We start from the raw sequence: 23178 nt of genomic DNA on the forward strand, positions 1-23178 counted from the left end.
TCTTTCAAAAATACTTAATTCATATTGTTTTACACGTTTTCCCCATGCCCTTAGCATTTTACATGTAGCTCTTAGGTTTGCAGATATTAGAGTGAACACACATGTTTTAGTTTAAAAAATATTTATTATAGAAATGTACATTTAATTAGTTTTAAGGAATGTACCTGACCACAGAGTTAATATATATTTCTTCAAATTTGCAAACTTTACACCTTTAAGATACCTACAAAGATAGTTTATTTACAAGTTTTACAAGAAATGATCACTTCACAATACTGTTGACACAGTTATAATTGAATATTCTCACTTTTTTTTATTTCACTCTGTACTTATAGAAAGAACACAGAGTATGGGTGAAGTTCCATCCCAGTGCCAGGGACAGCCCGTAGAGCAGAATCAGAGGTGCAAATGGATACAGAAGAATTACTGTATTTTTCAAAAATGGCAATGCTGGAAAAGAAAGGAATCCAAACTGATTTTTTAAAAAAACAAATATATGACTCATAAATGAACATTTTGAAAGACAGCTTACTTCAACATGTGGGGTGGAAGGGAATGCATCTTTTGAATCAGTAAGATTATGCTATTTACACCCAGAACTAGACTACTCCTCCCAACCCCTCTGTGCTGTTTCCTTCTTATCTAGGGCTGGGAAGAAACCTAGGAGAGGAATTATTTCAGCACAGAGACTGAGTGGGACATACACTGGACCAAGAGAGGTTAACAATGAGGGAGAAATATCACAAATATTCATGAAAACAGAATTTAAACTTGTGACTGCCTCAGAAGCCTCTAGGAGTCCAACTTAAAGTACACGGATGATGTTATAGCAAAGTATCTTTCTTTCTTTTAGCTATTTGAGATTTTCCAGTGTAAAGCATTATACCCCCACTTTAAGAGGGTGTGAGCTCAACTAGTAGCCCAGGCTTCAGAGAAGAACTGAAACTCTTAAATATAAAAATCCGGCTCCAAATCCTGATGTTTCTTGGTCACTGGTTAGTTGGCGGGACCCTACCCCATGCTGTACTCCAACTATTCTAAGTGGCATAGGAGTTACGAGGAGTGTTCAAATAACCACTTAGAGAAACCACAGTGCTGCAGTGTTCTCATCACAAAACACTTTCAAAATTCATTACAAATGGCACAAACATCTCCTCTGGACTAGAGAAAGCACTCCCCAAACAAAGCATTACAATGAAGGGGTTAAGTGTTCCCTGGCCAACCAGCCAATGCGGGTGGGAACAACTCTGGAGCCAGGCACAGTCAGAGCCACCTCTATTTACAGTTAGGCCCTACCATCTACAGTAACAGGAAAGGAAGGGCTAAGAAACATACAGTGCAGTCTCTCTCTAGATTTTATTTGGCTCTATTTAATGGAGATCATTTCTTAACATAAATGAAAAATAATGTATGTTCCTCATTCATACTAAGAAAAATGAACTGACAACAGGATTTAAGAGTAAATCTGCAAACATGTCCTGAGGACAATAAATGCTGGGCCCGAGCTTCTGTGATCTTCTACAGAACCACACGGTAATCACGAAAACTAAAAAGGGGGCAGGAAGTGTGATTCCAAAGGCTTTAGAGAACTTCAGTTCATAGACCTGTGTAACAAGATTCTGGGTCCCACCTTTCTCCGCTCTACCCTCCTGCTGGTAACCCACAGCCTGAAAGCATGGAAGAAAAGGAGGAGCGAATGGTCTTGGATTCCTGCAAGTCATTTGGAGAGAACCAGTATGGTTTAACATGGTTCCTTGAAAGTATAAAATCTGTTATATACCAGCTAGGCCATTTTCTAGCTGCATGACCATGGGTAAACTACTTAATCTCTGTGCCTCAGTTTCCTCATTTGAAAACCAGAAACAAGTAAACCTGTGTAACTATGAAGATTAAAGGAGATAATGCATATAAAATATTTAGGACAGTGCCTGTAAGTGTTCCATAAAAGCAAGCTATTAGTATTACTGTTAAAACTTTCCCCCTCTTCGTATGTTCTCACCCAAAAACATTTTAAAAAATTACTTACCACTGTATCCCAGGAAAGTTACATAGATATAATAACCAACTGCAACCAACCATAAGGTATTTCCAACTAAATATCCAATAAATGTGTCTGTCAGGATAACATCTGCCAGAAGAGATGCAGACCATGAGTCCCTTTACCAACGCATGCAATGAAGACTTGGATAATATTCTAAGTAACTGCTACTTACGGTTGATGAAAAAAAGCTGGATAAAATGCAAAATGACCAGGAGTGGATAAAAAGCATTGAGATGCACATCAAAAGCATAGCCCCATTCCACATCATAGTCTCTGCTCTGTCGTTTCACTAAATACTTGTTAGAGATGAACCTAAGAGCAAAATTAAAATTTCTTTCATAATAAAATTAATTCTGTGAATGTTTACTGACTACTTACTATGTGGCAGACATTCTAAATTCTGGAGATATACCACTAAACAGACAAAAATCCCTACCTTCTACCTAGGAAGGAAGACTGACCATGATATAAATATGTTAGATGGTACTATGGAAAGAGAGAAAGCAGTAGAGAAATGTGGAGAATACAAACTTGAGATGCAATTTTACATACGAGGGTTATAAAGTAACATTTGGGTAAAGATCCAAGGACAGTGATAGTGCCTGGCAGGTCTGAGGAATGGTAAAAAGATCAATGTGCTGAAAGAAAAGGAGCAAGAAATGAAGTCAGAGAAGAAACAGGGTTGGGTCCAACATCAAGTCACACAGGATCCATGTTTGACTCCATGTTTCATGGAGCCTGGGGCCGTTTTACAATCTTTGGCTTTTATTCCTGGTGAAATGAGAAGCCTTATTTGACTTAAATGCCTTGACAGAGCCTCCCTGGTGGCTGATCTGAGAACAGACTGGAGAGACAACACTGGAAGCAGAGGCCAGTTAGAAGGCTACTGCAAGGAAGAGATGAGCAGAGGGACTGGTGGCAGTGGAGGTGCTAAGATGTGGCACACATGATACTCGGAAGGTAGAGCCCCTGACATGATTGGATGTGCAGTATGAGAAAAAAAGACTCAAGGATGACTGAGAGATTTCCGCCTTGAACAAATGGAAGATGGAGCCGCCTTTAATTGAGGTGGGGCTGGCTGTGAGAAGAGTGGTTTTTGAGGTGGGAAGGAGTGTGCGGAAGTTTGAATTTGGACCTGTTATGTTGAAGAGGCCAACGAGTATGGAGTAAGAAGTTGTATACAATGCCTACAGTTTAGAGGACAAGTCCAAACTAGATATATAAACTCATCAGTCTGTAGATGATACTAATATTTAAAGCCATGGGCCTGAATCATGTCACCAAAAAAATGTGGATGATGAACAGACCCAAGGCCCAAGACCCCTATGAAGAGGAGGATGAAATAGTAAGAAGCAGTTAGGAAGAGTGACACATCCAGCCTTAAGAACAATTATTCAAGCGTATGTCACTGTTCTACAACATGGCCTACTAGTTTTTCGGTTCAATGATGAATAAAAAGTAAAATATCCAAGTAACAGAAAAGTAGATTTTCAGTGTACTTTTTAATGTATTACTTCATTTCATCTCAAGGATATAATTAAGAATATACTATTCTGACACTGGGGATAAAAATGGAAAATAAACAGATGAAAAACATGGTACAATACTAATGGTAACAGTTCCTGCATTTAGTTATCTGAAAATGCCAAAACAATAACTGAACAAACTAGAGCTTACCAAGACAGTTTCCTTTTTAGCCAAGAATGTGTGCCATTCAAATTGTATGGAATCAATATGTAGCTCACTCCCCAAGAGCACCCTTTATGAAAGTAGACGTTCTCTGCTGCCCCTATTCCCCTGCTTATCCCAAATGGGCACTTTCCAAGCTTCTGGCCTCAGTGAGAGTCTTTCCTCTAGAAGACAGATGTGCCTTCTGAGAGCACTCCAAGGCACTGTGGTTTTCCCCTCCCAGCTCCATATTAACGCCAGTCAGAGGCTCACCATGGCCCAGACTCTTGCCTCCAGGTCTACAGTCATCAACCTCAGTGCTACTGACCTTCTTTTCCACTCTTCACCAAGTTCCCTGAACTCAACAGGCCATCAAGGGCTGCTTCATCTGCACCTGCTGCTTCCTCAGTCCTCCAAGGCCAAACCTTGCAGGCCATCCCAAAGGAGCCTCCCACCTACTCCCCCTTCCTGATCCTCCCTCATACCCTGTAATCTCAGGAAGCTCTTGAATCCATCTCTCCTCTCTATTCCCATCACCACCATACTATCTGGGCCTCCTCTACTCCTACGCAGACCTCTGCGAGTGTATCCAGCCTTGCCCACTCACTACTCCAACTTTTGCCTCCTCCACTGCCATGGAAAAGATTTTTCCTAAAGTTTGACATTATTTCCTTAAAGTTGGACATTATTTCCTTACTTCAAAGCCTCAAACCTCCCCACCTCCTTCTGCCCCCAACCCAAACATGCAGTCTATGAGATAAAGTCCAATTTTCTTCCTGAATGGCATTAAGGCCAATTTCTGTAGTCACATCTCTTCCCCAGTCACTCGGTGTCGCCCTGTGCTCCCAGACCTAGCGTGCCGTTCCACACCTCTATGCCTCTGCACTTGCAATTCCTGGGGCCAGGAGTCAACTATTCCCCATCTCCACAAACCACCTCCTTATGCTGGCTTCAGCAGCACCTCTGTGATGGTCATCACTACATGCAGTCATTTCTCTTTCTAAGTTGCTCACACAACATAGGTTCTCAAAACTACGCTGAATCCCTTTCTGTTTAATTCGAACTATGATACAGACTCACATGAAAGGTGCTAATCTCCAGGTTGATTTGGTTTCTGTGGCTGATATGGTTTGGCTGTGTCCCCAACCCAAAATCTCATCTTGAACAGTAATCTCCGAAATTCCCATATATCAAGGGTGGGGCCAGATGGACGTAACTTCCCCCATGCTGTTCTCGTGATAGTCAGTGAGTCTCACAAGATCCGATGGTTTTATAAGCATTTGGCATTTCCCTCACTTGTACTCACTCCATCCTGCCACCTTGTGAGGAAGGTGGCTACTTCTCCTTTGCCTTCTGCCATGATTGTAAGTTTCCTGAGACCTCCCTAGCAATGCAGAACTGTGAGTCAATTAAACCTCTTTCCTTTATAAATTACCCAGTCTCAGATACTTCTTTATAGCAGCGCTGATAACAGACTAACACAGTGGCCTCCAGAATTACTGTATTCATGGCAGAATACTTATTATGAATGAAACTATTCCTCTGAAAGTCTTACTTATTGAAATTTCAAAATACACCACTTGTTTTTCATGAATTTCTTGGTAATGAATATGTGACTTACATTAGTATTAATTCTAGGCCGGATTTTAGAATTTACGTTAACTGTGCACAGCATTTATTGGCTAACTAGCATATACAAAAGTTCTGCTGTACTAGTCAGAAGTTACAAAGAAAAATACAGGCATATATCATTTTACCACACTGCACTGTACTGCACCTCAGAGATACAGTAGTTTTTAAATTTTTACATATTGAAGGTTTGTGGCAACCATGTCCAGCAAGTCTTCCTGTGCCGTTTTTCCAGCAACATATGCTCACTTCATGTCTCTGTCAGCATTTTTTAGCAATAAAGCATTTTAAAGTCTGTACATTGCTTTTTAGAGCCATAGTGCTACTGTACACTTAAGACTACAGTACAGTGTAAATACGATTTTAATATGCACTGGGAACCAATACATCTCTGTGACTCAGTTTACTGCAATATTTGCTTTACTGCAATAGTCTGGCATGGAACTAGCATATCTGAGCTATGCCTGTAAAAGGGTGGTATTGGAGTCTCTGTAGACTCCACCTCTGGGGACAGGGCACAGCTAAACAACAACAACAACAACAACAAAAGGCAGCAGAAACCTCTGCAGACACAATACGACTCTGTCTGACAGCTTTGAAGAGAGCAGTGGATCTCCTAACACGGAGGTTGAGATCTGAGAAGGGGCAGTCTGCCTGCTCAAGTGGGTCCCTGACCCTGAGTAGCCTAACCGGGAGACATCCCCCACTAGGGGCAGACCGACACCCACACCTCACACGGTGGAGTACACCCCTGAGAGGAAGCTTCCAAAGCAAGAATCAGGTACACTCGCTGTTCAGCAATATTCTATCTTCTGCAGCCTCTGCTGCTGACACCCAGGCAAACAGCGTCTGGAGTGGACCTCAAGCAATCTCCAACAGACCTACAGCTGAGGGTCCTGACTGTTAGAAGGAAAACTAACAAACAGGAAGGACACCCACACCAAAACCCCATCAGTACGTCACCATCATCAACGACCAGAGGCAGATAAAACCACAAAGATGGGGAAAAAGCGGGCAGAAAAGCTGGAAATTCAAAGAATAAGAGCGCATCTCCCCCTCCAAAGGAATGCAGCTCATCACCAGCAACGGATCAAAGCTGGATGGAGAATGACTTTGATGAGATGAGAGAAGAAGGCTTCAGTCCATCAAACTTCTCAGAGCTAAAGGAGGAATTACATACCCAGCGCAAAGAAACTAAAAATCTTGAAAAGAGTGGAAGAATTGATAACCAGAATAATTAATGCAGAGAAGGCCATAAATGAACTGACAGAGATGAAAACCATGACACGAGAAATACGTGACAAATGCACAAGCTTCAGTAACCAAGTCGATCGTGGAAGAAAGAGTATCAGTGATTGAGGATCAAATGAATGAAATGAAGCGAGAAGAGAAGTCTAAAGAAAAAAGAAGAAAAAGAAATGAACAAAGCCTGCAAGAAGTATGGTATTATGTAAAAAAGACCAAATCTACGTCTGATTGGGGTGCCTGAAAGTGAGGGAGAAAATGGAACCAAGTTGGAAAACACTCTTCAGGATATCATCCAGGAGAATTCCCTAACCTAGTAGGGCAGGCCAACATTCAAATTCAGGAAATACAGAGAACGCCACAAAGATACTCCTCGAGAAGACCAACTCCAAGACACATAATTGCCAGATTCACCAAAGTTGAAATGAAGGAAAAAATCTTAAGGGCAGCCAGAGAGAAAGGTCGGGTTACCCACAAAGGGAAGCCCATCAGACTGACAGCAGATCTCTCGGCAGAAACTCTACAAGCCAGAAGAGAGTGGGGGCCAATATTCAACATTCTTAAAGAAAAGAATTTTCAACACAGAATTTCATCTCCAGCCAAACTAAGTTTCATAAGTGAAGGAGAAATAAAATCCTTTACAGATAAGCAAATGTTTAGAGATTTTGTCACCACCAGGCCTGCCCTACAAGAGACCCTGAAGGAAGCATTAAACATGGAAAGGAACAACCAGTACCAGCCATTGAAAAACATGCCAAAATGTAAAGACCATCGAGGCTAGGAAGAAACTGCATCAACTAACGAGCAAAATAACCAGTTAATATCATAATGGCAGGATCAAGTTCACACATAACAATATTAACCTTAAATGTAAATGGACTAAATGCTCCAATTAAAAGACACAGACTGGCAAACTGGATAAAGAGTCAAGACCCATCAGTCTGCTGTATTCAGGAGACCCATCTCACATGCAGAGACATACATAGGCTCAAAATAAAGGGATAGAGGAAGATCTACCAAGCAAATGGAGAACAAAAAAAAGCAGGGGTTGCAATCCTAGTCTCTGATAAAACAGACTTTAAACCATCAAAGATCAAAAGAGACAAAGAAGGCCACTACATAATGGTATAGGGATCAATTCAACAGGAAGAACTAACTATCCTAAATATATATGCACCCAATACAGGAGCACCCAGATTCATAAAGCAAGTCCTTAGAGACTTACAAAGGGACTTGGACTCCCATACAATAATAATGGGAGACTTTAACACCCCACTTCAACATTAGACATATCAATGAGACAGAAAGTTAACAAGGATATAAAGGAATTGAACTCATCTCTGCAGCAAGCAGACCTAATAGACATCTACAGAACTCTCCACCCAAATCAACAGAATATACATTCTTCTCAGCACCACATCACACTTATTCCAAAATTGACCACATAATTGGAAGTAAAACACTCCTCAGCAAATGTACAAAAACAGAAATTATAACAAACTATCTCTCAGACCACAGTGCAATCAAACTAGAACTCAGGACTAAGAAAGTCAATCAAAACCACAACTACATGGAAACTGAATAACCTGCTCCTGAATGACTACTGGGTAAATAACGAAATGAAGGCAGAAATAAAGATGTTCTTTGAAACCAATAAGAACAAAGATACAACATACCAGAATCTCTGGGACACATTTAAAGCAGTGTGTAGAGGGAAATTTATAGCACTAAATGCCCACAAGAGAAAGCACGAAAGATCTAAAATTGACACTCTAACATTACAATTAAAAGAACTAGAGAAGCAAGAGCAAACACATTCAAAAGCTAGCAGAAGGCAAGAAATAACTAAGATCAGAGCAGAACTGAAGGAGACAGACACACAAAAAACCCTCCAAAAAATCAATGAATCCAGGAGTTGGTTTTTTGAAAAGATCAACAAAATTGATAGACTGCTAGCAAGGCTAATAAAGAAGAAAAGAGAGAGGAATCAAATAGACGCAGCAAAAACTGATAAAGGGGATATCACCACTGACCCCACAGAAATACAAACTACCATCAGAGAATACTAGAAACACCTCTACGCAAATCAACTAGAAAATCTAGAAGAAATGGATAATTTCCTGGACACTTACACTCTTCCAAGACTAAACCAGGAAGAAGCTGAATCCCTGAATAGACCAATAGCAGGCTCTGAAATTGAGGCAATAATTAAAAGCCTACCAACCAAAAAAAATCCAGGACCAGATGGATTCACAGCTGAATTCTACCAGAAGTACAAGGAGGAACTGGTACCATTCCTTCTGAAACTATTCCAATCAATAGAAAAAGAGGGAATCCTCCCTAACTCATTTTATGAGGCCAACATCATCTTGATACCAAAGCCTGGCAGAGACACAACAAAAAAAGAGAATTTTAGACCAATATCCTTGATGAACATCGATGCAAAAATCCTCAATAAAATACTGGCAAACCGGATCCAGCAGCACATCAAAAAGCTTGTCCACTATGATCAAGTGGGCTTCATCCCTGGGATGCAAGGCTGGTTCAACATATGCAAATCAATAAACATAATCCAGCATATAAACAGAACCAAAGACAAAAACCACATGATTATCTCAATAGATGCAGAAAAGGCCTTTGACAAAATTCAACAGCCCTTCATGCTAAAAATGCTCAATAAATTCGGTATTGATGGAACGTATCTCAAAATAGTAAGAGCTATTTATGACAAACCCACATCCAATATCATACTGAATGTGCAAAAACTGGAAAAATTCCCTTTGAAAACTGGCACAAGACAGGGATGCCCTCTTTCACCACTGCTATTCAACATAGTGTTGGAAGTTCTGGCTAGGGCAATCAGGCAAGAGAAAGAAATAAAGGGTATTCAGTTAGGAAAAGAAGAAGTCAAATTGTCCCTCTTTGCAGATGACATGATTGTATATTTAGAAAACCCCATCGTCTCAGCCCAAAATCTCCTTAAGCTGATAAGAAACTGCAGCAAAGTCTCAGGATACAAAATTAATGTGCAAAAATCACAAGCATTCTTATACACCAGTAACAGACAAACAGAGAGCCAAATCAGGAATGAACTTCCATTCACAATTGCTTCAAAGAGAATAAAATACCTAGGAATCCAACTTACAAGGGATGTAAAGGACCTCTTCAAGGAGAACTACAAACCACTGCTCAGTGAAATAAAAGAGGACACAAACAAATGGAAGAACATACCATGCTCATGGATAGGAAGAATCAATATCGTGAAAATGGCCATACTGCCCAAGGCAATTTATAGATTCAATGCCATCCCCATCAAGCTACCAATGAGTTTCTTCACAGAATTGGAAACAACTGCTTTAAAGTTCATATGGAACCCGCCAGGCGCAGTGGCTCAAGCCTGTAATCCCAGCACTTTGGGAGGCCGAGACAGGCGGATCACGAGGTCAGGAAATCAAGACCATCCTTGCTAACATGTTGAAACCCCATCTCTACTAAAAACTACAAAAAACTAGCCGGGCGATGTGGCGGTGCCTGTAGTCCCAGCTACCCAGGAGGCTGAGGCAGGAGAATGGCATGAACCCGGGAGGCGGAGCTTGCAGTGAGCTGAGATCCGGCCACAGCACTCCAGCATGGGTGACAGAGCGAGACTCCGTCTCAAAAAAGAACTAAATAAATAAAGTTCATATGGAACCAAAAAAGAGCCCGCATTGCCAAGACAATCCTAAGTCAAAAGAACAAAGCTGGAGGCATCACGATACCTGACTTCAAACTATACTACAAGGCTACAGTAACCAAAACAGCATGGTACTGGTACCAAAACAGAGATATAGACCAATGGAACAGAACAGAGTCTTAGAAATAATACCACACATCTACAGCCATCTGATCTTTAATAAACCTGAGAAAAACAAGAAATGGGGAAAGGATTCCCTATTTAATAAATGGTGCTGGGAAAATTGGCTAGCCATAAGTAGAAAGCTGAAACTGGATCCTTTCCTTACTCCTTATACGAAAATTAATTCAAGATGGATTAGAGACTTAAATGTTAGACCTAATACCATAAAAACCCTAGAAGAAAACCTAGGTAATACCATTCAGGACATAGGCATGGGCAAGGACTTCATGTCTAAAACACCAAAAGCAACGGCAGCAAAAGCCAAAATTGACAAATGGAATCTAACTAAACTAAAGAGCTTCTGCACAGCAAAAGAAACTACCATCAGAGTGAACAGGCAACCTACAGAATGGGAGAAAATTTTTGCAATCTACTCATCTGACAAAGGGCTAATATCCAGAACCTACAAAGCACTCAAACAAATTTACAAGAAAAAAACAACCCCATCAAAAAGTGGGCAAAGGATATGAACAGACATTTCTCAAAAGAAGACATTCATACAGCCAACAGACACATGAAAAAATGCTCATCATCACTGGCCATCAGAGAAATGCAAATCAAAACCATAATGAGATACCATCTCACACCAGTTAGAATGGCAATCATTAAAAAGTCAGGAAACAATAGGTGCTGGAGAGGATGTGGAGAAATAGGAACACTTTTACACTGTTGGTGGGATTGTAAACTAGTTCAACCATTATGGAAAACAGTATGGCGATTCCTCAAGGATCTAGAACTAGAAGTACCATATGACCCAGCCATCCCATTACTGGGTATATACCCAAAGGATTACAAATCATGCTGCTATAAAGACACATGCACACGTATGTTTACTGTGGCACTATTCACAATAGCAAAGACTTGGAATCAACCCAAATGTCCATCTGTGACAGACTGGATTAAGAAAATGTGGCACATATACACCATGGAATATTATGCAGCCATAAAAAAGGATGAGTTTGAGTCCTTTGTAGGGACATGGATGCAGCTGGAAACCATCATTCTGAGCAAACTATTGTAAGAACAGAAAACCAAACACTGCATGTTCTCACTCATAGGCGGGAACTGAACAGTGAGATCACTTGGACTCAGGAAGGGGAACATCACACACCGGGGCCTATCACCGGGAGCGGGGATCGGGGAGGGATTGCATTGGGAGTTATACCTGATGTAAATGACGAGCTGATGGGTGCTGACGAGTTGATGGGTGCAGCACACCAACATGGCACAAGCATACATATGTTACAAACCTGCATGTTATGCACATGTACCCTAGAACTTAAAGTATAAAAAAAAAAAAAAAAAAAAGGTGGTATTGGCCAGGCGTGGTGGCTCACACCTGTAATGCCAGCACTCTGGGAGGCCGAGGTGGGAGGATCACCTGAGGTCAGGAATTTGAGACCAGCCTGGCCAACATGGCAAAATCCCGTCTCAACTAAAAGTACAAAAATTAGCCGGGTGTGGTGGTAGCGTGCCTGTAATCCCAGCTACTCAGGGACGCTGCAGCAGGAGATTCGCTGAACCCGGGAGGTGGAGGTTGCTTGCAGCGAGCTAAGATCGCACCATTGTACTCCAGCCTGGGTGACAGAGTGGGGCTTCATCTCAAAAAAAAGGCTGGTATCATCAGAAGTTATAGTTGCAGAGTTTTGCTTAAACTATTAGTAACTACCAAATATTGAACACTTAACTATGTGTCAGGTACTTTTCATAATTCTCTCAAAAATTGGAGAAAATAGATAGTTAACTCAATTTTACAAAATAAAGAGACTGGGATTAAGAGTTTCACAGATAACTAAGTTGGCATTTGAACCCAGGTCTCTCTGTAACTAAAATGTTCACTACAATGACCACCACGCCCACTCAACCACTGGTCCTCCACTGAGATCGCTGGCCACACTCCCTGCCCTTCATCCAGCATGCCAACCACACAGAAGGACTTAAACACCAGATTTATCCTCAGTACACTGCTGTTGTTAAATCAACCAAAGTCAGACTGAGAACCCTTTTGATAAAGCCTGTGTGTGTGTGTGTGTGTGTGTGTGTGTGTGTGTGTGTGTGTGTGTGATAGAGAAGGGGTGAGGGATAGAGAGTTTTATTCTCAGTAGGAGGCATGAGAAGTTTAAAAACACATCCTTCTTTTTCAAGTATACTTCATTTAATGCAAAGATTCAAAGTAAGACTCCACAAAATAACCCTTTAGATCTAAATGGACTTAAACGCAATGAATATCAAGAAGTGGTGTCTCCTGACAAATGCAGAAAACCATGCTATCATCCAGACAACTTAAGCAGAACTGGTTCAATCTGTAACATTTTTGCAAAACCAGGGATTTTGTTAGTACATGGAAAATAAATCTCGGGACCCCAAAAACACTAAACCAAAGGGAAAAGTCAAGCTGGGAACCGTGTCAGGCAAACTTGCCTCCTATTTTATTGCTAAGATAGCTTATCTTTGCAGGTGTGGGACAGAAAGTCCTCCTTCTCCTCACCTGAGACAAGTGTTTATCTGATTGCTTCCTCTGCCCCATTGTTTATGTAAAAATGCAGACTCACTGAGCCAGACTAAGGCATAAATGACTATTCCTGTACGTGCCTCTCACAAGTAAACTGTGTATTGAGTGAAAGGCTGATCAGAGACTCAAAAGGATGCAACCATTTGTCTCTGATCTAACTATAACCTGCTTTCCCCACTTTCTGGACTAAAACAACGTACTTCTTACACATAGTGACAGATGTCTCAAGTCTCCCTAAAATGTATAAGAGCAAGCTGTGCCCCGACCACCTTGGGCACATGTCCTCAGGACCTCAGAGGCTGTGTCACCGGTGTGTCCTTAACCTTGGCAAACTAAACTTTCTAAATTGAGACCTATCTCAGATATTTTGGGTTCAAAATATAATTATTTTAATTATTTGCTATATTTGACAATATGAACCAGCCTTTATTTTCTGATCTAGGTGGCAACACAGGAGGGGCAAACTGTAATAATCCTGGCAGTCAAAATCGATCATTCAGTGACTCTACTTTGGTTTCAATTTCCATCTGCTGCCATTGTAGCTCTGAAGCAAACAAATGGAGATGCTACAACAGTATCTGAAAAACCAAAGTGATGGTACTTACCACATTAAAGTTGCTATCAGAAGACCAACGCCTACACAATCTATGAATACAACCCAAAGGAGAAGCTTTATTGTCTCAAAGAATCCCATGTCCAGCACAAAGCCAAATCCTATAGTGGACACTGAAAGAAAGATTCACAAGATTCATTTAGGGACTCTGCTAGGTTCTGGAAATACAGAACACATCCCTTGCCCTCCAGATGCCCAGGCTAGTGGGAGAGGCAGGTCTGTACACAAAACTCCCAAGATGTGTGACCACCACCTTGGAAAAAAGCGTGGCCACTGAGAGAGCTGAAGTTTCCTGAGGTGGGCCCCTGCCAGGCTGATTCACCACGGTGGCCTCAGTATTTAGAACGCCATTCTAGAGAAGACCCTAACATAGCTTAAGTCCAGTTAAGGTGCAAAACACCCTATAAACTTCAATATCTTACCCACTTCAACACCCTACAGGTAAATGAGACTCTTGCATTATGGAATTGGAGAGCTTCAGTTTCTCAGGTTCCCATCAGTACTTTCACAATTCTCACTCTGGATTTGCCTGACTGAAATGCAATTTCCAGTTTCATATTCCTTTTCACAGTCAGCTGTGTACCGGTTCACAGTAGTTGAAAAGATATGGAATGAATTTTGTCCCCTGCTTCTCAATGTCCTAGGGTAAGAGTTTACTCTGGCATCTGCTTGGGACCCGTAGAACCAAGACTACAACTTTCTTTCCTGCGAGATTTTTGAGGCTTCCGCAAAAAGGAGAAATAGTTTCCAATATTTCCAGATTCTGACCCACAACACATTTATAACAAATAAAAAGTCTAATCAGAAACGCTAAGCGTTCAATTCTATCTCAGACAAACACACTTACCACAGAGCCAGATACTTAACAGGACCAAGAAAGCAGGGTCATCTCTGGCCCACTGGTCCTTCGTCTGTTTTCGATAATGAAAATTTCTGTAAACTCTCTGTGGGGACGTGAACAGGTAGAGCATCTGCCAGGCAGCAAATTCAAAGTCCATCTGCCGAAAGCGGAAAAGCCTTCTCAGATATTTGTAGCGTTTCGCTCCGGCTGTGTGTCTTGCTGCATCCCTGGAATTCAAGACTCCGTTCCCCTGCACTGAGGAATTCACTGAAGTACTCGGTAACATCTTCCTAGATGGAAGAAAAAACATTTCTTTTACACGTATTCTGAAGAAACTTTGGGCTACCGGCACCCCTCTTCTGAGTTACTTGGCAGGGAGGTCACTTTCCATGTTCTTCCCAACCCTAGAGAAAGGCCAGGAGTCAAAAGCAAATTCAGCTGGTTCTGAGGCGGGTCTTGGGGCCTGGGAACCGCAGCCTGCAACCTCAGGCAAGGGCAACAGCCCGCCCTTCTGAATCACCTAATAAAACATATCCAGGTGCAGCTACCATTACAGAGACGGGGACGATGTGACAGCCCCATGACTCCGAGGATAGTGACACAGCCAACATTCCAAATCTGACTCGAAATTCCGTGCTCTTAACCACCAAGTTTTTAAGAAAATGCCTAAGAAAGCAATGTTTCAGCCGGTTAGAAAAGTGTTACCGAAGAGGTAAAATAAATGGCCTATTCACATAGATCCATCAGTGCACTGCCAGCAAGCTCCTCGGTCACTAGAATGAGATTAAAAACCAAGCAAAACTCCGATCCCTAGTGTTTTACATCCGGAATAGGTCAGCAGAGGGAGCGGTAGCGTCGGAGTCCAGTCCAACCGGTCCGAGCTCCGGGGAGCGCCGGCCACTGCCCGGCTGCCCGTCTCCCCTCCGCTTCGCAGGCCCCCAGGACGCCGGCAGCGCCTAACTGGGCCCAGCTGCTCCCTCCCTGCCCCGGGCCGCGGATACCGCCGCCAGGTTTAGCAAATAAAAACACAGAATGCCGAGCTCCGTGTGGATTTCAGACAGGCCATGAATAAGGTTTTAGTACGCCTACATCCCACGCAACATTTCGGACATGCTAATACTAAATGCTCTTTATCTACGATGCAAAGGTAACTGGGCGTCCTTTCATTTTATCCGCAACTCTATCGCCGGCCGAGGGGCCGGACGCCGACATGCTCACTGTCAGGCCGCAGCGATATCAGGTCGCAAACTGTCGGGATTAAACGGCCCCCGGCGCGAACCTGGGCTGCGGGAGGACAGAGCGGTCCTCGGGCCTCACCTGGAGTCCTGCTACAGCCTCGACCCGCGTCCGAACCAGCCCACCACCTCCTCGCAGCAGCCGAGCCCCGCCGCCCCAGGGCGGGCTTCCCTTCCCGCAACGTAGCCGGCGCTTGCGGCGCACCCCGTCACGCGCACCTACTTCCGCCGCGCACGCGCCACCTCTCGGCCCCCGTAGTCCTCAGCCCGACCGCCGCGGCCCGCCGGAAGTTATTGCCGCTGCCTTCCGGCCCGCTGAGACTGGGTCCTCGCTGGCTCCCGATCCGGTCGTAACCGTTGCAGTGGAAGAAAGTAGAGTCCGCAGCGGACGGGAAGCGCCGTCATGCCCAAGTATTACGAGGACAAGCCGGAGGGCGGCGCGTGCGCGGGCCTGAAGGAGGACCTGGGCGAGTGTCTGCTGCAGTCGGACTGTGTGGTCCAGGTAGCGCGGCCGGGCGCTCCCGGTGGTGACGAGGCCTGCCCGGGGGAGGCCCGGCTCGGCGGAGGGCAGCGGGTCGCCCGCGGCGGCGGTTGGAGTTAACCATGCCGGGCGTAGGTCACAGCTCGGGCTCACTGAACGTGCGCACATCCGCTGAGCTAGTTCCCTGTGGGATTAAAGCGGAGATAACGATAAACCCACCCTGTCGGGTTTTTGCAAAGATTAACCCATTTCAGTTCACGAAGCGTGCATTGCATGCTAGCACTCTGCCGGGTTCTGGAGACATAAAGGAGAATAAGCCAAGTTTCTTGCCTGCCTAGAAATGATAATCTGTAGAATTAACGATTCCAGAGAGTTGCGTAAACCTGGTACGCTGCCCTGGCCAGTCGTGTCCCCTGCCCGTTCAGTTGTGACTGAATGTGTGCTCAGTTTGCCTTGTGTTGATGTCAATTTGTTTCTGAGTTACACTTCTCTGCATTGTTGGATGTTAAATTGTAAAAATAAAGCAACTCACGATTTTTCACGATTTCGTATCTTGCTTCCCCTACGCTCTTACTTCACTCCCCTACTACAGACACAGGTCTCCTCAGCACCCTCTCGGAATACACTGAGGCATGTAGTGAGGTTCAGAGTGGACCTGGGTTCTGGTTTTAGAGCTCAAATAAACCACAAGTGCCTTTTCCAATGACAGAGGCCCAACGAGAGGGCATTCAATTGTGTGCAATTATCTTTGCATTGGCGGATGTAGTTCCAGAAGGTTGCTGTTATTTCAGAGAAAAGATGACCCCCAAATGGACATCCACTACAGGGCCGTATTAGTGTTTCTGCCGAGTCACAGTTTATGTTTGGTTCACTGATTTTAGCAGTCGGCCATTCTCACCTCCCAAGGTCTAGTAAACCTTGAGTTATTATAAATTTAAGAGATTATCTCGCCCAACTTCCTTATATAAATGAGGAAACTGAGGTACCGCTGTTTTCAGACTCCCTTGTCCGGGGCTGTGTCCCCTCTGCCCCTTATTCACTGGTGCTGCCGTTCAGCCAGCTCCTGGTAGATGCCTCTTAAGTGGCAGGCATGGTGCCTGACACTGGTGATAACGAAGATGAATCAGTTGCAGTCACTACCCATGTAAGCTTGGTGTCATGGGAGAAATAGATGTCTAAGAGTCTAAATTCCTGCCATAAGACTGTAAGCATTTATTAAACATGTGTTTAATGACTAGATCTTGAGGGAAAAAATGCCTTAGCCCAACGGAGAGCATCTGATTTTGCTTCAGAATTTGGAATCTTCTGAGGTGACATTAGAGCTGAGTCTTAAAAGTTGAGTAGTAGTTTATCAAGTAAAGGAGTGGGAACTGTTGCGGTTGTGGAGAAGATCTGAAAGAACAGCAAGTGCAGAGGCAGGGAGACGTGGGAGGGCCCAGAGGAACTGGGAATGCGACAGAAGCCTGAGGGGAAGGTTGCAGCCAGGTGTGAAGGCCTGCGTGTGTGTCAGAGTGAGGAGACTGGATTTTATCTAGACGTTCAACATGGAAGGCCATGTTGATTAGTCCAGGGAAGAAAGTACACCGAGTAGGGCTGAGGAAAGAAAGTCCAAGCGGAGGACAATAGCAGCAGCACAGAGAATTCCAAGCTGGCTTTCTGTAGCTGTTGACACAGCAAACATGTATGGAGTGCCAGGCTCCAGTTCAGGGAACAAATACTGATGAATGGGACATGCCCTCTGCAGTGTAGAAAGCGTACTGACACTAAAAATATTCTGATTTTAGGGTACCCAGTTCACACATTTCACCCATAAGGAAATGAAGGTATCCTTTTCTAGATATTAATATAAACAATTTAAGGAAAAGTGTCCCATGGAAACCAGTGTTTTCAAGAATTCAACAGTGTCCTTAAAAGTTCCCAAGTTACTTTACAATTTTTTTCATTCTTTAGGCACCAAGAGCCCAAATGGATTAACTATATTTTTTTTTTCTTGAGACGGAGTCTCGCTCTGTCGCCCAGGCTGGAGTGCAGTGGCCGGATCTCAGCTCACTGCAAGCTCCGCCTCCCGGGTTCACGCCATTCTCCTGCCTCAGCCTCCCGAGTAGCTGGGACTACAGGCGCCGCCACCTCGCCCGGCTCGTTTTTTGTATTTTTTAGTAGAGACGGGGTTTCACCGTGTTAGCCAGGATGGTCAAGAACTATTTCTTACATAACTGTTTTCCTCTTTTAACACTTTAAAAAAAGGACTATTTTCAGGACAATTATTTTATACTTTGAGAGAAAATTTCCAAGGTGTTTATATTGTTTTATGTGTCTGTCACAGGAAGGAAAATCTCCTCGGCAGTGTTTGAAGGAAGGACACTGCAGCGCTTTAAAATATGCATTTTTTGAGTGTAGAAGATCAATGGTAAGTGGTTCAAGATTTTTTAAAGCTTATGCTAAAAATTAGCTCTATGGAGGTTAAATATATGAATGGCTTAATAGTTACAGATAAGTTGCAGTGATATGGTTTGGAAAAAAGGATGTAGATAATAGTTCTTACTCCAGTGAGTTAATGTCAGGTAGCATTCATGAAAATGCACAGCTCATTTTTATGTTCTTCTGTCACCGTGCTAGCCACAGCTGCTGAACTTCATGCATTTCCGAAAGGGTGAGAATGAAGTCTTGGCAGGTATATATGGGTAAAAGTTCATGTTGGCCACTCTCGAGTTCAGCTCAGTTGGCAAGTGTGCGCAAACCTCTCATGTGGAGCTCTAAGCTGTATACACTTGTGCCTTATGTGACTAAGAGAAAATGCCCGTATCTGTGTTTGAATTTTGGAGGGATGGATTGTAGAAATAGGGCCTAAAAAGATATTACAAATCGCTGGGGTTCTTTCTAACTTTCTTTGATTTGGAAGATCTACGGAGATCTTTGGAATGGAAACTGAGACCCTTTTCTTGGCGAAAAGTACAAAACCAGAAATAAGATCATCCCATTAAAGGAAGAAAGCACTTGGACTTGAGGATGCTTTTGTTTTTGAGACAAAGTCTCACTCTGTTGCCCAGGCTGGAGCACAGTGGTGCAATCTCGGATCACTGCAACCTCTGCCTCCTGGGTTCAAGAGATTCTCCTGCCTCAGCCTCCTGAGTAGCTGGGATTACAGGCGCCTGCCACAATGCCCAGCTAAATTTTGTATTTTTTTTAGTAGAGACGGGATTTCACCATGTTGGCCAGGCTGGTCTTGAACTCCTGACCTCAGGTGATCTGCCTGCCTCGGCTTCCCAAAGTGCTAGGATTATAGGAGTGAGCCACCGCGCCTGGCCTTGAGCATGCTTTTGTTTGCTTAGGAACTGCACTGCAAATCCCTTCCTTTTTGTTAACAAAAGAAATGGAGGGTGCTGATACTTACGGCCTGCAAGTGGTTGTAAACAAAGAACTTGAGCATGTTTGCCAGCTAATCAGATCCAGGGAGGGTATAAAGTTAGATTACATTTGGCCATGCTCTGTTTCCTTTCTTAAGTGACATCTTTTCTTGTCATTTGGTGTGAATAGAGAAGGATTTTCTTGCCTTCTCTCACATAGATTGTTACCCATGTAAAATGCAAGCCTTTAACTTTGTCAGGAAGTTCAAAGCATGTAAACTCTCTGAAATTCTCTACCTAAAGCTCAGTCTTCAATCTCCAAAGAACGAAGAAGTCAAATTTTTTTTATTTTTACAATTTATCTACCTTATGCAGAAATGTTTTACAATCGTGCATAAAAAGTAAAATGTTCTTACCATTTCGGCCGGGCGCGGTGGCTCAAGCCTGTAATCCCAGCACTTTGGGAGGCCGAGATGGGCAGATCACGAGGTCAGGAGATCGAGACCATCCTGGCTGACACGGTGAAACCCCGTCTCTACTAAAAAATACCAAAAAACTAGCCGGGCGTGTTGGCGGGCGCCTGTAGTCCCAGCTACTCGGGAGGCTGAGGCAGGAGAATGGCGCAAACCCGGGAGGCGGAGCTTGCAGTGAGCTGAGATCCGGCCACTGCACTCCAGCCTGGGCAACAAAGCCAGACTCCGTCTCAAAAAAAAAAAAAAAATTTTTTTTTAAGTGTGGCTTTAGCTGCTTTACCTAGTGCTCAATGAATAAATGGCTGTCTGTCCACACTGGCTTTGTTGGACTAATTGGCAGGGTCTGTCTCCAAAATAATTCCTTCCTATAGAACAGTGGTCCGCAACCTTTTGGCACCAGGGACCAGTTACATGGAAGAAGATAATTTTTCCACGGATGGGGAAGGGGGCGGGGGATGGTTTTGGGATGAAACTGTTCCACTTCAGATCATCAGACATTAGATTCTCATAAGGAGCGTACAACCTAGATCCCTTGCATGTGCGGTTCACAGTAGGGTTCACGCTCCTGAGACTCATGCTGCTGATCCAAATGTAATGCCCCTGATCTGACGGGAGGTGGCGCTCAGGCCCTAACACTCCCTCTCCTGCTGCTGACCACCTCATGTGCTGCCTGCTTCCTACCAGGCCATGGACTGGTATAGCTTTATGGCCTGGAGGTTAGGGACCCCCAATATAGAATTTTTGGGGAGTGCCATTGACTATGCAAGTTTGCCTTATAAACTGACTTTAGAACCCTCTGCTCTACCTACCACCCTTAAGAAATGACTGCACTGTGAGGCTTCAGTCAAAGAACGTGCTGCCATTTTGTGAGGTGGTAATTCACCTGAAGGATTTTAAATTCCAAAATGTTACTTAACATTTTTCAGGGCTCATCAGTTGCAATTTAAAGATTTCAAATATATTTGAATATTAACCTAAACTTAGAAAGTTAAGTTTTATAGAAGAAGGATGTATACTTAGTCCAAATAAAAAGTTAAATATAATTTGGATTCTGCTTTTGAAGAAAATCTTTATTGATTGCCTTGATGCAGAACTTTTATTTTTAATGCCATCTTTTTTATTTATTTATTTATTTTTGAGACAGAGTCTTGCTCTGTCACCCAGGCTGGAGTGCAGTGGCATGATCTCGGCTCACTGCAACCTCCACCTCCCAGGTTCAAGCAATTCCCCTGCCTCAGCCTCCCGAGTAGCTGGGATTACAGGCTCAGGCCACCATGCCCAGCTAATTTTTGTATTTTTTAGTAGAGATGGGGTTTCATATGTTGGCCAGGCTGGTCTCAAACTCCTTACCTTGTGATCTGCCCACCTTGGCCTCCCAAAGTGCTGGGATTACAGGCATGAGCCACCGCGCCCTGTCAGTGCCATCTTCATTACTGTGGTTTTTCTTGGTAGTTCTGATGTCATTGCCTTTTTGATTTTGCTAATAACTGGTTTATTTCTCTCATGCAGTGATACCCTTACCAAAGTAAGGGGTGTTTAATTAATTATATTGTACCAAATTTGATTTAATTGTATATTTATTTTCAGTTGGATAACAGAGCAAGATTCAGAGGAAGAAAAGGATATTGATACATTATGTTGAAGCCAAGATGGAAGAAAACAGATATTTTCTCTGGTCATTAACACAAATAAGCCGAAACAGGAAACATACTTTTTACTGTATCTGTTTGGTTGGACCAGATTTCCCCTCCACGGAACACTGAAGAAAATGGATGAGTTCTGTTTTTCAATATGTATAAAGTAAAATGATTCTCTTGATCCAAGTTATTTTTAGAAGAAAAACCTAACTGAACATTTATGGTTGGCAGCATAATAAATGTGTTTTGAGAATTGTTCTGAAGCACAGAGAATGGAAAGACTGTTATTAGCAAACTTGACTCCTCAATCGAATTACACAATTTGTACAGGCCACTGATGTGACTGACACAGTTGATAACATGGAGCCCATCCAGAAGATGTCTGTTGGGAAAGTTTAGGATGAAACTTTTTCTTTAGTTCAGTCTTCTCCTGTCTAGTTCTAAAATAAATTGTGTTTGATTCCTTAGAGAAGAAATACTTCATGTGTGCTTTGATTCACTTAGTAATAACCTCAGCACCTCAACAGAATCCACAGGCGTAGCTGGTGCTTGGCCCCAGATTGTGGTGCCCAGGCTCTTTACCATCATCTTCGGACTGCTTTTGTTTCCTGGTTTCATTTTCAGGCTGGCCCTCTCTACATAATGGGCCAGTGTGAGCTCCAAGCCCACATCCTTACGATCCATGATTCAAAAGGGAGAGAGAGAACTTCCTTTTTCAGGGTTCACAAATCAAATCCTATAAAAGGACTCTGGTCTTCCCAGGATCACCTGCCCTTGCATTGGACCAGTCCCTATGGAAAAGGGGATGGGGGCCTGTGATCTTGGCCAGGCCTGGGCTATCTGCGCTGTCACTGCTAACTCCTGTCAGAATCACATGGATGAGCAGTGGGCCGAATCCCAAAAGGAAAGGGGTGTAAAGCAAGTGGAAACAACAGATGTTCACTATAGAAAGCAAGAATGAAAACCACGAAGTGGTTGAAGATTAGCCTTACAGTAATTTTATTCTGATCACTTAATACAGTAGAGTCAAACAGGAATCCAAGTTTCCGACTTTACTTTTGGCACTGAAGAATCGCAAACAACCCTAGCGTCTTTATACCTCCATGGTTGACTGGAGTTAAAGCAATCAGGGTGTTGTACAGCTCACTTGAGTTTGTAAAGGTTCTACTAAAAAGTGAGAATTCCACCCCAGCATGGGCCGTTGTTGCAGAATATCACAAAGGTCTGTTGAGTGTACTCCTTTTCACTGGGAAAGGGACAGTCACGGTTTTTTTCACTGTATACATATTTAAGTGATACAACGTTATTAATAAAAGTAACTCTAAAATGTATATTTTAAAGCCCTCTCATCTTTATTAACAGCTTTATTGAGCTTTGTTTGGAGAAATACACGTACCATCAGATTCACCCCGAAACTTATCAATTCAGTGGTTTTCATATTGTATCTACAGCGCTACCACCGCCACGAATTCCAGAACATACAAAGAGCAACCTGTACCCATTAGCAGTCACTTCCCTTCCCCCTCAGCCTCTAAAAGCCGCTAATACACTTTTTATATAATAT

At 43.1% G+C, this 23178-nt stretch overlaps 3 protein-coding genes across 3 annotated transcripts in view; 2 read left to right on the forward strand and 1 right to left on the reverse strand.

Moving 5' to 3' along the window:
* The window catches only part of MGAT4A (alpha-1,3-mannosyl-glycoprotein 4-beta-N-acetylglucosaminyltransferase A), a 132219-nt gene extending 126977 nt beyond the window's left edge, over positions 1–5242 (forward strand). Inside the window, exon 17 of the transcript XR_002731478.2 lies at positions 2856–5242. The gene's annotated coding sequence lies outside the window, so the exon portion shown is untranslated. The remainder of the gene's footprint in view (positions 1–2855) is intronic.
* UNC50 (unc-50 inner nuclear membrane RNA binding protein) lies at positions 105–15935 on the reverse strand. The gene is made up of 6 exons (XM_023211426.1): positions 15762–15935; positions 14451–14734; positions 13596–13716; positions 2214–2353; positions 2027–2128; positions 105–450 (listed from the first exon to the last, which is right to left on the reverse strand). The coding sequence occupies exons 2-6, from the start codon at positions 14728–14730 to the stop codon at positions 314–316; spliced, it is 780 nt and encodes a 259-aa protein (XP_023067194.1). The 5' UTR covers positions 14731–14734; positions 15762–15935; the 3' UTR covers positions 105–313.
* An 18-nt stretch (positions 15936–15953) lies between these two features.
* Positions 15954–22945, forward strand: LOC111542205 (cytochrome c oxidase assembly factor 5). The gene is made up of 3 exons (XM_023211427.2): positions 15954–16181; positions 18484–18567; positions 21565–22945. The coding sequence occupies exons 1-3, from the start codon at positions 16083–16085 to the stop codon at positions 21604–21606; spliced, it is 225 nt and encodes a 74-aa protein (XP_023067195.1). The 5' UTR covers positions 15954–16082; the 3' UTR covers positions 21607–22945.
* Positions 22946–23178: the final 233 nt, after the last annotated feature.

Source organism: Piliocolobus tephrosceles, chromosome 15 (genome assembly GCF_002776525.5).
Source record: "Piliocolobus tephrosceles isolate RC106 chromosome 15, ASM277652v3, whole genome shotgun sequence".
NCBI classification, from domain to species: domain Eukaryota; kingdom Metazoa; phylum Chordata; class Mammalia; order Primates; family Cercopithecidae; genus Piliocolobus; species Piliocolobus tephrosceles.